The 18,456-nt window shown below is 36.6% G+C and overlaps 2 protein-coding genes across 5 annotated transcripts; one reads left to right on the forward strand and one right to left on the reverse strand.

Moving 5' to 3' along the window:
- Positions 1-457: 457 nt before the first annotated feature.
- LOC116301993 (uncharacterized) lies at positions 458-9,016 on the forward strand. 4 transcript variants are annotated; one of them, XM_089032504.1, is made up of 3 exons: positions 458-1,398; positions 2,739-2,881; positions 6,993-9,016. In XM_089032504.1, exon 3 carries the CDS (start codon positions 7,020-7,022, stop codon positions 8,262-8,264), a length of 1,245 nt encoding a protein of 414 aa, XP_088888630.1. In that variant the 5' UTR covers positions 458-1,398; positions 2,739-2,881; positions 6,993-7,019; the 3' UTR covers positions 8,265-9,016. The 4 variants fall into 4 exon arrangements, with proteins under 4 accessions (XP_088888630.1, XP_031567031.1, XP_088888627.1 ...); XM_089032501.1 differs by lacking the exon at positions 458-1,398 and adding an exon at positions 2,170-2,283; XM_031711171.2 differs by lacking the exon at positions 2,739-2,881.
- On the reverse strand, positions 8,649-17,247 carry LOC116301994 (pinopsin). The gene is made up of 3 exons (XM_031711175.2): positions 16,538-17,247; positions 9,696-10,117; positions 8,649-8,959 (listed from the first exon to the last, which is right to left on the reverse strand). Exons 1-3 carry the CDS (start codon positions 16,927-16,929, stop codon positions 8,649-8,651), a joined length of 1,125 nt encoding a protein of 374 aa, XP_031567035.1. The 5' UTR covers positions 16,930-17,247.
- Between the last annotated feature and the right edge of the window lie 1,209 nt (positions 17,248-18,456).

Consider the following 18,456-nt stretch of genomic DNA (forward strand, 5'->3'; position numbering starts at 1 on the left):
GTCAAAGTAGTGTGGGTCCACGAGGCGTAGCCGAGTGTATCCGCATACTACTTTGACAATATGATAACGAACTTCGTTTATCGTCAATAAGGATACAGACACATAAAAAATTGATGTCTATTTGTTTTTTACAATAACAAAAACGATAAAAAGTTCTCATTTTTAGTGATCAAAACAACCAAAGGAAAGAGCGCGCTCTCGTTGATGTCAGCTTCATCTGTCTGTCCTCTTATTGAGCATGCGCAGTAAGAGTGAGAATGCTCTGTGGTCGAGTGGGTTACAAGGACGAATATAGCCTGCGTTGCTTGTTGGTCTGCGGTTGTCTCCTCTCGCAGCAACCGCAGACCACGGCAAGCTCCTTATAAAAGCTGTTAACGAATTCAAAATCACACTGCATGATGACGATGTCAAAAATGCGACATTATAATGAAGAAAACCTAAATCTAGATGACTTTACCTTACACTCATCATACATGATAGCTGCATGCATGGCTCTTATAGACAAATCAGAAACTACATTAGCCATGCACTTCGTCCTACGGTTGAGGATTAACCTTAGGTTTGATGGCATAAATAGTACTAAGGAACAAAAGGGACCATGATCTTAAATGTGAGATAACTCTAATGTGAGCCAATCACGAAGAGCTGTAAGTTGTGACGTAAGATTGACATCACATTTAAGTGCTACCGTGTCTTGTTCCTTGCTCCTGTACATGTATTTTCCACGATATTTACTAGTTTTCAAAATTTGTCCGCCCTCTTCTATGCGTGCCATTTTCTCGTTTTCTAGACGATCGGGAAATTTGAATTTCCTGTACATACAGAATATGATTGGACGACCACACACTCTTTCTATGACTGACATGCGATAAAAGTGAAGCCCTAATGGAAATATTCCAACCATTTGATGGGTTTTAATAATCCAAGACTTCAGCTGCTCTTACAACGAGCACCTTTACACAATGGTTTACATGGTCTTCTTCGCGTTGCCAGGACAACGGTTCGTTTCCTTTTCTTAATTTCAACTCTTTTCCCCCTTTTTCAAAACATCACAATTATATTTAGATTTTATGTAGTGATGTAATAATGTGCATTTAATATATTAGATATATTTTCCACAGTTTGTGAGATTTGGTGTATAGGTGTAACTAAATATCAGCCCACGGTCCATTCATATTGAAATTATGAATGTAAATATTGTCAAGTTTGCTTGGATTGTTGATGCAGCACTGGCGGAGTGTCTTCTATACCTAAATAACAAGTCTATCAAACGGCATTTCCACTCACAGGAGAACGCCGTTTTGCAGCACAAGCTTCTCCTGACCTTAAAGGTCAAAAAAACAAAATTAAAGAGAAAGAAGAAAAGAAATCGCTGAGGAAATCCCTTTCAAAATGTCGGTAAGTCTATTAATTGTTTACAGAAAATTCTGGGTTTTTTTTCTGTCGAACGTCATTTTTAATTGAAAAATACTCATCTTCAACATTCTCATATCTTACATTGTTAGCTGATTCACATCAAAAATACCGCGCTCTCAAAACTTTATAAAGAAGCGTTTTTAGTCATTACATTAAATGGTAAAACACTAGAACTAATATCATGATGCCAGATCTAATTTACGTTAATTTATTCATTTCTCCTTCTGTTTTTTTCTTCTTTTTTTTTTTTTTTTTTTTCTTTTTTTTTCTTTTTGTTACTGTTTCTTCGTTTGAAGTAAACTGAATTTTAGTAACTCTGCCGATTCTAAATCTCGATGGCTTTAGTTCTCACTCGTATTTATTCCCATTAGTAAACATTTCTTCTGGAACTTTTTTATTTACTCATTTGAAGGATAGAAAAATTGAATAGAGCTCATTTTAACGCTAGTAAATTTGGTTTCCATTTATGCCCTTCCTAGGACTATGTTACCTGAGTTTTCGCCATTTCAGTAATTGTATGTGTTCGGTATATTTTAAATGTCTTTGGCAAAAATATCACAATATTTACCTCAAAGTCCTTTAATTCCCTGAGGAGAGAATCAAAATACTAGATATTTGACGACAAATTGACGTGGTGTAGCTTGTGTAAACGGATGAACATGTAGAGAAGGCAAGACGTTTGGACGGCTTGTCTTTGAACGGAAACACCTGTCCCGCGCGCTTGTCGTCAGAACACGGCGGGTGATCATTCTTCTTGGAAATAACATTTACTAAGAGAAATTATATGAACTAAGTCAGTCAGAAAGTTCACATCCAGTGAAGAATGGAGCTCCTAATCAACTCCTAAACCATACTCGTCCATTGACTGTAAGTTGATCCTGAGGGGTCATTCACACTAGCTATTTAGATAGATCTACTAAAATAGGTCGAAAGACACTGTTAACTATGACCAGGCCAAGTGTGAACGGTCCAAAGCGAACCGCGATAGGTCCGAGATCGATCTTAACTAGACCACCGCGAGAGGTGGTCTCGGATCGATCTAACTGATAAGTAGCTCGTAGAACACTTATCTTCTAACTGGTCAGGCTAACTACGTACATGCAATTCGCGAGCGCGCGACTTTTAAATTGTTTTATTTTTGAAGAGTGTAACGATTAAAACATAAGTGTCTATTTTGTATACAAATACATGAGTGTCGGCAATGGACCCTTTTATCGAGAATAGGCACGACGTTAGATAGTCAATAGACATCATTGTGCATATTTAGAGATATGCTATGGAACAAGATTAAGGGATTTTTACTTTTTAATTAATTAATAAAGGACCATACTTCCAGACATCGAGTGCTGAACCTTCGTATGGCAGCGCGAAGCATTTACGGCTACGCCGGAGATTTCGGCCCCGACACCGCTATCCCGAAGATTTACAGACTGATCAGGAAGCTCGGCCGAAGCCTAAGGGAGAGGTTAGTCGGCCCCTAGACCTTAGATGATTAACCCCTTGCCATGACCAGCATACTCAAAATTTTGATTGTGACGATGATGGCTTTGAACGCATATACTCGCTCCTTTCCATGTGGGATGCGTTTAGAAGAACTGAACGGAACGTGCACCATAGTGAATTTGATCTATTTCAATATGTTTTCAACGAGCACTCAAAATTATCTAGATAGAGAACAAAATAAATATTTAAAAAGCTTAAAATTTTCCTAATTGTCGATTCATGGTTCATAATCGAGAAGGCCTTTTCACTCGATCGAAAAGTTATATGTTTTGGTCAACGCAAAAGAAAAAAAAAAAAAAATGAAAAGAACTTGATGGACGAAACTGTTTAAAAAGCTGATTAGGAGCTTCAGGGTCCTTTCACTGGATGTGAACTCCATCAGATCATGACTATTTCACATCCATTGAAAGGACCTTTTTCATAATTGAGAAGGTCCTTTCGCTGGATGTGAACTCCATTAGACCATGACTATTTCACATCCAGTGAATAGACCTTTTTCATTATCGAGGTCCTTTCGCTGGATGTGAACTTCATTAGACCATGACTATTTCACATCCATTGAAAGGACCTTTTTCATAATCGAAAACGTCCTTTCGCTGGATGTGAACTTCATTAGACCATGATTATTTCACATCCAGTGAATAGACCTTTTTCATTATCGAGGTCCTTTCGCTGGATGTGAACTTCATTAGACCATGACTATTTCACATCCATTGAAAGGACCTTTTTCATTATCGAGAAGGTCCTTTCGCTGGATGTGAACTTCATTAGATCATGACTATTTCACATCCACAAAAAGGACCTTTTTCATAATCGAAAAGGTCCTTTCGCTGGATGTGAACTCCATTAGACCATGACTATTTCACATCCATTGAAAGGACCTTTTTCATAATCGAAAAGGTCCTTTCGCTGGATGTGAACTCCATTAGACCATGACTATTTCACATCCAGTGAATAGACCTTTTTCATTATCGAGGTCCTTTCGCTGGATGTGAACTTCATTAGATCATGACTATTTCACATCCATTGAAAGGACCATTTTCATTATCGAGAAGGTCCTTTCGCTGGATGTGAACTTCATTAGACCATGACTATTTCACATCCACTAAAAGGACCTTTTTCATTATCGAAAAGGTAATTTCAATAGATGTGAACTTCATTAGACCATGACTATTTCACATCCACAAAAAGGACCTTTTTCATAATCGAAAACGTCCTTTCGCTGGATGTGAACTCCATTAGACCATGACTATTTTACATCCATTGAAAGGACCTTTTTCATAATCGAAAAGGTCCTTTCGCTGGATGTGAACTCCATTAGACCATGACTATTTCACATCCAGTGAATAGACCTTTTTCATTATCGAGGTCCTTTCGCTGGATGTGAACTTCATTAGACCATGACTATTTCACATCCATTGAAAGGACCATTTTCATTATCGAGGTCCTTTCGCTGGATGTGAACTTCATTAGACCATGACTATTTCACATCCACTAAAAGGACCTTTTTCATTATCGAAAAGGTAATTTCAATAGATGTGAACTTCATTAGACCATGACTATTTCACATCCACTAAAAGGACCTTTTTCATAATCGAAAAGTTATACGTTTTGGTCAACGCCAAACAAAAATAAATCAATCAATTTTCCTATACTAACTAGCCAAGATTACAGTAACAGTAACAGCAACAGCAACACCTTATTCTTGATATTGCTATTAGACCCCCCGAGGTCGAGAAAAAACTGGAAAGTTATAGTGCATTCTGGGACTTGTTGAAGGGAACGAAATAGACGCCATCTTGGAAATATGTCCCTTAAAACAGCCCCACAATGCACTGCAATGCCAACTCGACCCAGTTTTTTCCACAACTAAACGTCGAAACGGCTAATATCTGAGAGAACACTTCACTGTCCAATCACAAGTCAGAATGAACAAAATCAAATGTATTGAAACGCGTTGCTAGGCTACCACAATTCTTATCTAAGAACAGTCTTCCCGGCTGTATATCGGCAATTTAATAAAACGAGCTCCCCTTTCTCAAGATTTTAGTAAAATAATTAAGTTATTTTACACCTAATTTTGCTTAAACACTAAATAATATGAGTAACAAGAATTGCGGATAGAGCAGATTTGAGTTTAGAAAGACGATAGAACCGTGATGTTGTTAGCAAACGTTTTTCTCGTCCGACAATAGAGATACTAACAGAACGATTACGGCCTTGCGCCAGTGGTAAGTAAATGCGATTTATGAATTTTTCATCTTCTCTCGTAAGGATCTTTTTTTTCCCTTTTTATTGATGTATGCCGGAGATTTGCTCAGCGTTGGTACCATGATTAGACGCTATGATTATCCTTCATGCTGCGCGCAGCGAAAAGGGAAGAGAGAAACGAGCGATTAGGGAAAGAATTAAAAACAAAAACGGCTGTCTTTTTCATAAATAAAAAATGGAAAAAGAACAGCGCATAGCAGAATAGAACCATAAAATCTTCGAAAATTAATTATCGAAAAACTATTTGCAATACAATGCCTAAGAACGTGTAAAAAAGAAAGTCTTATATCAGGTTTTTTCGGTCGAAATTTGAACAGGCTGTGGACTGTCATATCGGTCTAAATTCGTTTAATTCGCCGCTCAAAATATAATATAACGGGTTTCAAAAATAGGTAATTTTGTTAGTGGCTTACTTGTTTATATTTTGTTATTCAAGGATTATACATTGTGTATATTCACGAAGTTGAAAATTCAACAAGACTATAGGTATATTAGTATTGACTTTTCTTCTCGTTTTGTCGTTTCATTGTATTTATTCATACATGATTTTTATTGAAGCCAACGATAAACATTGTCGTGTTAGGATTATTTTCTTGATTGATTTTATTTTTATTTTCGAAAAACGCCTGGTTAATACCCAAGAAAAAATAAGTAGTCTTGAGATTTAAAATTTAAAATGTTTACATTATATGTACATGCTGAGCTGACACGACATAACGACGTGTTAATTACCTCGTTTATCGAGGTCTTGAAGAATACGCGATAATAAGGAAGATTTATCGATAGTTTATCTATTAGCCATTAATACCAACGGCCACCTGTCACTGACAAAAGTAGGGGGAGGGGGGTGTTGGGATCTTTGAAGTACTAGTCCCACGAACCGGGAGGGGGTAGGGAAACGTTTTGTCGCTTCATCACGTGTTGGACATAGAACCGAAGGTAGAAATCTCACTCATTTTTATCAGGACAGTAATTTCTATCATAGGAAAACCTCCCAAAAAATCGACCGTCAAAGTCACCAGTGAAACTCTCAAATTTCATGTCACGGATTTGAGACCATCCAGGATATATTGCGAACCTATGGGGGCTTGGGAATGAGAGATTTATACAGGACCCCCCCAAGTGAAAAGCGATAGTACCCTGTGGCTGAGGCTAGTCACGTGGGGATTTTCTTTCAAACATTTTGGTCACTCCGAAGCGAGTTTTGAAGCATTTTTATAATATATATAGACATAACATTTTTTCTATAGATTCATAAACCTTTTGTGAGTAAAAACCGGAACTCGATATTCAAATTTAATTTTTTAAAGCCATATTATGGCTTGTCAGATACCTTAGAGCTGTTCATTGGGTTTCGATAGTGAATAATAATGCATGACTGATCCATATCCTGGCGTATCTAAGGTCACAATCTTATTGTGTTATTGCAAACGTGACAACACTTTCGAAGAACAGCACGTACTAATGTCAAAGTCCAAGCACGAGAAATCATCACGAGGGATTAAAAGTGCCAAGCCGGTGTTTCTAAGTTCCACTGACGAAATTCAATCAAAAACGAAAATTATATTTCTAAGCTTGATTATTCGAGCGGATGAGAAGGCGACGTTTTTCGAAGCTTTTTTGGGCATGAATTATTACACTGGGCAGCTGAATGCTTATCGTTTGCCATTCTTGAAGCTGTGTTGTTTAAAGGAGTATTGTTTCGTATCGTCGTCAAGCCATCAATAATGAAAAAGTCTCAATATAGGAATGGCGGGGTCTTCTCTCTTACGCAAACTCAAGACATTTATTTGCCATTTCAGGGGAAAGCAGTGAGTCATACCAATATAATGATTAATCTGAATCGTGTTCTATCGAAGTACGAGCTTCAAATGAAGGGTAATGAAGACGATGACAGTGAAATACCGAGGGCAGAAAGCGTTCAGAAAATCTACCGGCTTGACCGCCAAGACCGTGAAGATGTAGTACAAGACGCATGTGAGGTTTACGATTTATCAGAGAAAGAAGAATTCCTACAAAGATGCACAAATCTCGGTATTCCGCCATTTGCAATGACGTATTTTCTTGATAACCTATCGCGTGGTGTGACAGATTTGGTGCTAAGGAACCTCGGGATTGGCGCGCGCGGCGCCTCTGCTGTCACGGAAGTTTTGGCGGGAAACTCGAATATACGAAGCTTGGACATGTCATTGAATAACATTCAAGATAAAGGAGCGTCTACCGTTGCTATCCTTCTAGAAACAAACCGGTCCATAACAAATCTGGATTTATCTGAAAATTTTATCGGCAAAGAAGGAGTAGACTCCATATCGAACATGTTGACTTACAACAGCGTACTAACGCATCTTGATTTATCAAGGAACAATCTGAGCTGTAAAGATATACAATTTTTGTCAAATGTGATACAAACGGTCGACTCAATCCGCGTCCTCGACTTACGGCACAACGCATTCAGATCAAAAGGAGGGAAATATCTCGGCGATATGTTGGGGAAAAATACCTCGTTAAGTGAGCTTTATGTTGGATGGAATTATTTTGGTGACGAAGGATTGAAATTTTTATGTTCGGGTCTCGAAATGAACCGTTCGTTAGAGGTTTTGGACGTGTGTTGGAACAACATTGGACACGAAGGAGCCGAGCATATTTCTGAATTTCTTGAAAATAATGGTCGTCTTCTTGAGCTGAATTTAGACAACAACCATATCACTGACAAAGGATTGACAAGCATCGCTAAAGGTCTGCAAGTGAATGAGACACTCAGGGTTCTTCGTGTAGGATTCAATGTTATTACTTCAAAGGGCGCGAATGAAGTTCTAGAGAGCTTGGTATCAAATCCTGGGACGGTGGTTGAAAAATTACACATTGCCGAGGTAGAAGTGACAACGAAGTTTGAAAAACTCTTTTGGGAATTGAAAAAAAGAAATCCTAAATTTATTGTGCTTGAGATGAACACCCCTGGTGGTGAGATGTATCATTTCGAAGCACCTCCTAATGCCATGAAAGTGCTTGATAGATATTTAGAGCAAAATGGGTTGAATATTGATGTATCGGAATTACAGTTGGACAAACCTTAATACATATAGACCCCTTATGTGACAGCAAAGCAGCTCGATCTGGGGAACAAAACAAAAGAATTCCAATCTCCTGAGAGTCTACTGTTTTGTCCCCCAGATTGTGCTACATTCAAAAGTTCTGCAAGGGGTCTGTCTGTACATTTATTATCGCTGATGAAGATTTCAAAAGGATGGTAATCCTGCGCACTCGCAGTAGCCAATGAAACGAGAGAGCGACGCATGCCATCCAATCACAATTGCTTGCTTTTGTTGTTTTTCGGGATTTTAATATCATTTTTGATAAAAACTCAAAAAAATAAAAAAAATAAAAAAATAAATTATGCACTAACTCAAGGTATGATCCAAAAACTGTGCCGGTTGTTCAACATTTGTAAACTATTTATATCAAGCGGTTTGAACTACTTTTCTTAGTGGGTTTATTCGAGTTGGTATTTCTCCGTCAGTTCTCGCGTTTTTTACCGCAGCATTTGTAAACAACACATGTGGGATCTTTAGTTTTCTCTCTTTAACCTTTGCTTTTCCATTAGCTGGTTGTTTGATGGTATCGCCCTTGCTGTCGTGACAACCTAAGACAGCTTTTAAATCTTTCCTGAATCTTTTGTTCATTTTCAAATATATCAATGGATTAACTGCTGAATGAGATGAAGCTAGCCATCCTGTGAACCTGAACGCGGCTAGAGGGACGATTGATTTACCTAAAATATAAATACTATATATTAATATTATTATATTAAATTGATTTTAAAAATGTAGCATTAGGCGGCCATCTTAGAAAGTAACCGCGCCTTGCACTACGCTCAAACCGTACTGCGCGTGTCAAAAACACCGCTGCTTTCTTTCAAACTTTTGCCGAAGCAAAGACAAACATGGCGGACATTTTGCTGCTTTTGAGTAAACATTTTCTGGATTTTACGCTCTACCACAGAGATGAGAAGACCCAAGGTAGATATATTGGTAATTTATCTCTCATTTATGTTTAAAAAATAGCTGAAATGTTTTTAAATTGAGCCGCATCATTTAAAATTGACTGGTATGTTTTGACATTTGGCACATTTGCTCGAAGTACGAAGCTCAATTTAATCGCATTAACCTTTGCAAAACATGTTCTCTTCGCCTTTTAGTAGTGCATCTTATAGCCTTGTCAAAGTCTGCTTTGTTATTATTCATTATTATCAAATTATGAATAATTTTGAATGATAATTATGATAATTATGCAGTAAACCAAATGCAAAATCTTCTTATTTGCATTCAACTCTCACATGGATTGACCAAATTCACTCCAATCTCAAAAATTTTACTTAGTAGAAAATGTAATTTAAAAAAATTCAAAGAACAGTCGATAAGCAGTATACGATATTTGCGTCAATCTGTAGGACCTGGTCAAGATGCAGATCGGCCGCCTATATTGTATTATATATATTACGTATTTACCAGCGCCATTGATAGCGTAAATCACGATGAACGGAGTCCAACTCACGATAAAGAACGTCAGCACCGTAAAGACAATCTTCGCAGTACGAGCCTCGGCTTTTAGCCAGACGTCTTGGTTAAACCGAGCCCACATTTCAATTCTCCGTCTACTCTGTCGTACTCTTAGATACACACAAACATAGCAATATACCATGATACAAAGGGGTATAATATAGCTAACAAGTGAAACTGATTCTATATATCCGTCACCACGCGTGAAGGAGGCCCGACACAATGCGCTGCTTTGGCCCCATGTGTACTTATTCCATCCTAAGAGGGGAGGGGTAGCTTGGATTATTGACCATATCCATATAAAGGCAAGCAGTGCCCATGCGTGCTTGGTTCTGAGCCGCTGACCAACTGGTAGAACGATGACACGATATCTAAATAAATAATAAATTACCATGCTTTTAGTGAAAACTACGATGGAAGAAAAAAATGTCGGTGCGCTGTGTGCGGTTAATAAGATATTTAGTTGAAAAAAAAAAGATTAACAATGTGAAAATCTGCTTTGAAGACATGATATGCGCGCGACATTGCAAAGAGAGAACATACCTTATTCTAATCCGAAACGATACCAGCAATGTCTGTTGCTTAATCAAGGGCGATTCCAGCACCCCCGTCCCCACCCCCCCCCCCCGTCCCCCCCTCCAACAGTGAATTACTCTTAGATTTTTTGAAGCAAAAGAAACATTTACGATGCATAATATCCCTATATACATTTCTTCATTTGGGGCACCCCTACCAAATTCCGGGATCCACCCCTGTTAATGCCCTCTAGTCAGTGCTAGGTACATCCACACGCACAAGTTATTAAACATTGCGCACGATGTCGCATGGTGTGCCCAATATTTATTTACAAATGAACTTTATGAGTAGCATAGGTGGGCGAACTATGACGCAAAAACAACCAGAAATCTATTAGAACAATCTACTTTTAAAATGGTCGTTACATTAACCCCACAATGCCAATATTTATAAACAGTGTGTTTTTCTCTACTGGTGCTTTTTATTATCTTATTATTATCCATGGAAGTATTCATTCTACCCTCATGGACACAGAGTGTTACCCTCCGAAAGAATTTCACTAGAGTGTGTACACAACGTGATTCCTTGTGAAACCTCAGGTTGCCTCTCGTCACGACTTTTGTTTACAGAAGTAGAACCGTATATATTTCTACTTCTACGTGAAACATAAGCACTTCACAAATCTATTTTTGTTACGCGGTCCATTTTTGCGAAATTACGAAATTACTTTCTAGTATCACATTGGTGTTGCACACAACTTTTAGCTCAATTTTGATCATTACCGCCCTACTTTAGGGCGGAAGGCGCTCAAATCTCTTTCTTCAATTATCAAAGCGTTGGCGGCGAGAGAGCGGCTTAATTAATCTTACTCAAGTCCCCCTGTTAACTCTTTTACTTAATTTATCATATCAATAAAACCCTCAAACGCGCAAAATTTAAGATATTTTTAGCTACGTGGGTTAGTTTGTAATGATTAAAAATCCCACCGCGATTGTTAGAAAAATGGCTCATTTATCTGGAAATCTAACCAAAATCAACAAGGGAAAAAACACAATTACGATGGTGTTTATTACGAACACAATTTTCATTCTAATCCCTCACAGGGAAGTAATTTTTAGATTAAGAGTTTTATATCAATCATAGTATTACCGAACAAGCATATTTTTGTGAAATATTGGTCATAATATAGTAGTATTTTTATTCTTAATTTTTTCCCGTTTCTTTGAACATCATATCAATTAACTCACCAATTTCGTAATTGTAATTTAAGTGTACAATGGATATTGTCGGCAAAGCAGGTGCGAGTCGATAAAGGCTAAAAATATTACATGAAAACTTTATGACGTTTTGCCTTAAATCAAATTTTCTATCGTTTTTGAATTCGTAAAAGCGATACTTACAGGTTATATAATGAAAACAAGAGTGGTGTTGCCACGGTATGGAAATTGCACTTAGGATAAAAGCTAGTTTTGAGTTGTTTACTCTTATAACAAATAATTTTAAATTCTCAATATTTACGTTATTACTTACCCGCAAAATAATCCAACATTTTTGGGAAAAGAAGTTTTTACCGCGTCACAAGGATTTGAGGTATAAGAACGTTTTTTAAGGCTAAGTAAAAATGAGGAAAGGAAGGAAGCAATGGAAGAAAAGCTTTAAAAACGTCGTTATTTAAAAAGAAGCGGAACAATAGTTCATTCACTTTATTTGTAGTCAAACTTAGTCCTTTTTACGCGGTGCAACGCATTGAAAACTCACTTCACTTAGTTTACCGCTCGCTACTTAAGTTAACATCAAACTCTTGACCATTGCTTTTTACTTGTTTAATTTAGAAAGAGCTCTCCAAACACTCACGGCAGTTGACCCGGCATTTGTAGTCGTTTTTGTCAGGATTTGCGAAGTACAGCATTCAAAGTAGCATTTTCATTTTTCCGTGTTTTGATTCCCTCACGTTTTGCTAATGGCATTAACATTTAAAGTTTAGGAAGGAAAAGCTCAGATTATTGTTTTTGTCTGTACTGACTATGAACTTATCTGATTCTTGTGATGTCTCGAACGGAAACCTAACAGACCTGAAAATTACCTTTACTCTTCATAAAAGCTTTTTTTGAAAACTTGACTTGTTTCGCTTGCTCACAATATTTACTTTTATCTTTTCTTTTGATTTTTCTCATTATTTTCATTTCATAGTATTTTTTCCTCCAATTTTCTCATTTTTCCTTCTTATTTTTCAACTTTTCCTCATGCGTTATAAATTTTTTTATTTCCAAAAGAATGGAGAATAATAGAAAATGGAAAGTGACTGACTATGTGGTTTATTAACGAACAATTCTGTTTGACGATCAAGCATGGTTTGTTTGATTGATGTGCTATCCTCTAATAAGCGACAGATACGTAATCCGCTCCCCGCATACTCGTTTAGGCTAACTATAATCCTCGTAGCCGCTCTTAGCTCCTTCATTTGCTATGAACTAAGTTTCTTAGTGCGCTCTGACACTGGTTTGTGTGCTACCCCTATAAGCGACAGATTCTTACTCCGATCAATCCGCAGTGACACGGCGCACATACTCGTTTAGTCTAACTATAATCCTCGTAGCCGCTCTTAGCTCCTTCGATTGCTATGAACTAAGTTTATTTGTCGGTGCGCTCTGGCACTGGTTTGTGTCCTATCCCCTAAGCGACAACTCTGTACTACGATATCCATTCCAAGTGTCCCAAACACACATTTGTTTAGACTAATTATAATCAATCGAGTTTCTTAGCTTTTGAAGCACTAAACAAGATATCCGTAATTCCATCCTTAAACACTTCGTAGAGTCTTATTTCAAATCCTCAGTTTAGTACTTTCTAAGCTGTAGTAATTCTCCTTGAGTGACTGACTTAAGTAGTTCCGTTTATGGAGTCAGCGGAACCCTGTAAAGTCATTGTTTTTCACTATTTTCATCGTTTGTTCAGAGGACACCAAAAACAAAGGAATTGACCCTAGCCAAGTAGGATCATCCTACATTAATAGAGAGTTTTAGATTGACTTTTTTTTTCTCCCCGCAAACGGCAAACGTGACCACGTTTTCATCGTTTTCCTGTATTTTACTTTACCTTTTACAAACCTTCTCACCAAGCGCAAATACTCTTTTGTTTTTCTACTACTTGGACTTTTTTGCGATTCTTTTTCAGTAATTTAAAAGAATTTTTTACCGGTCAACTGACGTTTCACGTTTGCCGTGAACGTAGATCTAAAACTCTCTAATGTCATGTAAACTAGACAAAAAGTAGCAACAAGAGAAAATGAATGTTCATATTCTCTTGGTAGCAACGCATTTCTTAAATTTCTAGATATATAATATATATATATATATATATTTCTAAAATTGCGCAATTATATTTTGTTTACGATGAATCTCTGTGATATCGTATGCGTAGTATAAATATTGTTGTTCGTTTGTTTTGCTGAAAACTGAGTATTTTCCGTCTGTTGCACGACACTCGACAAAGAAGTAGCGACTTACTTCTAAGTCTAACTATGATATTTCTTTCGCTTTGTTCTTGCATTCAGATTTGAAATTTGTTCACCGAATAATTGCCATATTCGTTATTCCATAAATGTCGTTGATCTGATGAGACGTCTTCAGTCTTGCAGTTAATTTAAAAATCTTCAATATTATACAGCTGTGTTTTGCTAATTTAAGAAGGAACGCAGAGGCACGAATTCTCATCTAGTACACTATCATCGTGCATTATTAAGAACTTGTTTTTTTTTTTATTTTCAAAAAATCGTGTCAAAGTTACACTAATATTTCTCTTAATTCATTTTCGTTATTAGAAATCGTGAATGCACCAAACTTGTGCGATATTGCTCTTTTATACTCCGACGAAGGACTAGCGTCCGAAACGTCAGTAAGTTTTTTCATCTTTTCACGGTGTATAATTTACCTTTTTATCATTACTGTTTCATTAGAAACACCGATATTGCTTGGGTGAGCTTTTGTCCTACATTGTACAGAACTTGCAGTTTTCCGAAAGAAAATCTCTCGCAGTCAGCCTCGGTTTGTCTTCATTTTTGTAATTTGTCAAATTTGTGTGATATTGTTGGGTGTGATTCAAGACGTTCAATAAACTTGAGTACACAACGAAGACAGCGTAAGCTAAAACAGCAATTATTAAAGTTACTTGTAAATCTCTGGGCAAATGAAATGAAGTAAATGAACTCTGAAATAAAAAAACTAAGATGCGAAAACAAATAAGACAGCCTGTCAGCAAACGTTGAGCTGTCAGAAAGAGAGAAAGAGGGCTACATGATTGTAGGTTTATTAAAAAGGAAAATTGACGGTTATTTTACGTACCGGATACAAAAAACATTAAATACACTGAGTAACATGTTCAATGTCGTTCAAGTTAATTTACGAATTTGATTTCATTTTTGTTTATAACTAGCTAGTTTGAAATTTTTAAACTATTTTCTTTTAGAAGTATTTTTTTCGGCTTTAAGTCTTCTAGTATTTTCTGTTTTCACTTAATCCCAATTTTTTTAATTTTAATATTTTTGGAGTAGAAATGTTACGTCATACTTTAATGGCCTTGTTATTAACGACATAGCAATCAAGTTAATCTATTCTCGTGCCAATGAAAAATCCAATAAATATTGAGCTAATTGTAATCCATGCTTAGGATTGATAGCAGAGTGATGTTGGGTTAATTTACGCCAAAAAAAACCCTTTCATATATGGCAGAAGATTTTTACGTCAAAAAATAAAAAATATTTATAATATAGATAACTAGTAATTAAACTGTTTTAAAAACACCGTAAGAAGCTTAGTGAAACTGACTTTTCGGACGTTAGTCCTTCGTCTTAGTAAATAGAAAGAAAAGATGAGAAGGGGTGAGATGGAAAATAAAGTGACCAATGAAAAATCGGCATATGAAGAAACAAAAGGAAACAAAAAGGATCGACAAAACAATCAGTGAGAAATGGAAAGCGAAGCATGAGAAATCAGCGTATGAAGAAACAAAAGACATCACCTGTATGACATTCGTAAACAAGATCTTTCTAAACCAGTTTCCCGTCACTTTAATTCTGCTAATCACTCAGAATCCAACATAATTGCCTTTGGTTTAAGTTTATTGCAAGGCGGTAATCACGCAAAACTGTAGAAATGCGACTTATTTACTCACTCGGCACCATCAGTCCCCATGGGATGAATGAACGCTTCACTTTTTATTAGTCATGCTTCGCTTTCCATTTCTCACTTATTGTTTTTTCGATCCTTTTGTTTCCTTCTGTTTCTTTATATGCTGATTTCTCATTGGTCACTTTATTTTCCATCTTAGTATTTATTCACCCCTTCTCATCTTTTCTTTCTATTTACTCCGACGAAGGACTAATGTCCGAAACGTCAGTTTCACTAAGCTTCTTACGGTAATCCAATCTATCCACAAGTTCCTACTGCTTAATTCAGAAACACCGACGCAGTCCACGTTAGTACTCTACTAGCTATCATCCACTTGTTTTAAAAAACAGTCCTTTGTTTTCGTTTATACGAGGTTAGCTTTTAATAGCCAGTGGCTAAGAAACCTGTGGCCTTGGTTCCATGATCGAATTGGAATTTAGAATTGGAAAACGAACTTCATTCTTCAGTTAACCTATATTTATGTTTAAAAACCGGCTAAAAAACTCTTTTTAACTTACGATGCTGTCGCTTTTTTTGTCTTGGTTTAGACTATATTATTTATAACATGGGAAGTTGCAAAAGTGGGATAGGAAAAAGAATGGATGGGAAAACTACAAAATGTTATAAATTGAGAAGAAAACAATCAAAATTATGATGGCTTTTTTTTTCTTTTTTTGATTTGGACATGAAATCTAACTATCTCGATACCTATAAGTAAGTCTGCTTTGACATGGCGGGAAAACCATAGTTAGTGTAACGAGCTTGGTCATTTTTCGTAAAATACAATAAAATCAAAAAGCATTAAGTAAAATATATTTCGTCGAACATATAGGGGGTCAGTGATTGCTCAGCTCTCCCAATCCAGACGCACATGGCTATAAAGAATTCAACGCCAGATCGAATTGCAATTTACGAGTTGATTTTGCTAGGAAGGAAAACGGCCGGAGAACCCGGAGAAAAACCCTCGAAGTGCACGAGAAAACCAACAAACGACTTCTAGAGTCACCACAAGATCATTTGCTGCACAATTCAGTTTTGTCTTAGTTAACGCTAGGTTTAAAAAGATCCAATGAATGTGAATTAAAAAAGCAGAGTAAATCAGGGCCTCACCTGTCGACGGCAATGGCAGTCATAGTAAGAATGCCTGATATTCCAATAATCATCGTCGTGAATCCATTAATCTCACAAAAAGTCTCCCCAAACGGCCAACTTCCATGAATATATGTAGTCATGGAAAGGGGTAAAACAATGAATGACACAGACAAATCTATCAATGTTAAGTTGGCAAGAAACATGTTTATAACTCTTTGACCTGCAGTCCTTCTTTGCTTGTGAAGCACGATAAGGACTAGAGTGTTACCGACGAAAACAACGACTGTTGTTGCAGCAAGCACAGAAACCAGAAGCCATCTCCCAAGCGGGGATATAACAACTTCTTCTCTCCAACTCCCAGAAGAGTCATTCTGCTTGGAACCGATAAGAGTCAAATTTTCTTGGCGCATTCTCTCGTGTTGTGGGAATTCCAAGATGTAAAAAGAGTTCAAAAATGACAGCGAGAGTCAGCTATCTCGGAACTGCTTGATTGTTGAGTACGAAGTTGAATGTTTAAACAAATGTCCCCTCTGGCTTTAGCGCGTACTGGCCACTCGTCTGCCCACGCGATCCACTGGAAAAACTTACTTCAATGTGATCCCGACGTATGATATCCTCTGATATCACTTTCATTCATTCAGGAAGTTTAATCTAGGCTATTTCTTTTGATAGCAATCGTAGAAGGTTTTTTAAAAGACCTGTAGGAAAGAAAGTCACTAGCGCCGCGTCTAACCAGAACCGAGGGGTAATAACGAGTGCTCAACTTGGAATCTAATCAGTAAACCCAGACCTTGCCCACTTTGTCGTTGCATTTCATATGTCAGCTACAAGTGCTAATCAAGGAAGGAACGAGTCACAATTGCACTTATTATTGATTACGTTCACAACCTGTCAATCATGCACGAGAGGGGTCCATTAGGAGTTCTCAGCTAGCTCTTAGGATCTATTATTGGTAGAATTAAGTCTTATGCTAAAGGCAGTAGAGAATCGTATACTCCAATTATTTCCGTTTATACTCATGAAGTACATCTGTGAGCAGCTCAAAACCAACGAGAATGACGAGGTTCATTAATTTTAATATTCGCAGTTTTCTCAGTACAGTTGAAGTTTCTGATCTTTCCACTGTACACAACAATGTTTCGATAATTGGTAGCTTCGAGGAATTCAATAATAATAATAATAATAATAATAATAACAATAACAACAATAATAATAAAAGCAACAATAATAATAATATTAATATTAATAAGTAATAATAATAATAGTAACAATAATAATAATAATAATAATAACAACAACAACAATAATAAAAACAACAATAATAATAATATTAATAAGTAATAATAATAATAGTAATAATAATAATGATAATAATAATAATAATGATAATAATAATGATGATGACGGATTATGATGATGAGGTTGATAATGGTGATAATGATGATAATAATAATTTGATAATAATAATGAAAATAATGATAAGATCTTAGTACGATATACTTCGTATTATAGTGTAAATGCGGTCCATAATGGCGCATGTGCGGGCATGGGTCTTCTGTATACACTGAAGATTTACATATAGCGACCTTATCGTTTAGATAATTTCACTAAAGTACACATAATATAGCACTGCAAATAAAATGTACGAATGGTGTTTTCTATATAACAGGCACAGTCGTGTTCTTATTATTTCGTCTATGAACCCCATTAGCTACATCGAAAGCTTGTTTTTCATAAAATCTTATCTTGATGGGGTTGGAGATATTGGCTATTAAGGTTTACACTAGACAACATGGAGATTGATGTCGCGATCGTGGGGAGAGTATTTGATGTTTCATAGTCTCTTGGATGTACTCAATAGGATTCTGTTATACACTATTCATTCGATATTTTTAATGGGAATTTGATGTACTGGGAGCTTGATGGACTTAGAAAGG

The sequence above is a fragment of the Actinia tenebrosa genome, unplaced genomic scaffold (genome assembly GCF_029948245.1).
Source record: "Actinia tenebrosa isolate PJP-AT-01 unplaced genomic scaffold, QUT_ActTen_1.0 PGA_scaffold0__85_contigs__length_37466705, whole genome shotgun sequence".
NCBI classification, from domain to species: Eukaryota; Metazoa; Cnidaria; class Anthozoa; order Actiniaria; family Actiniidae; genus Actinia; species Actinia tenebrosa.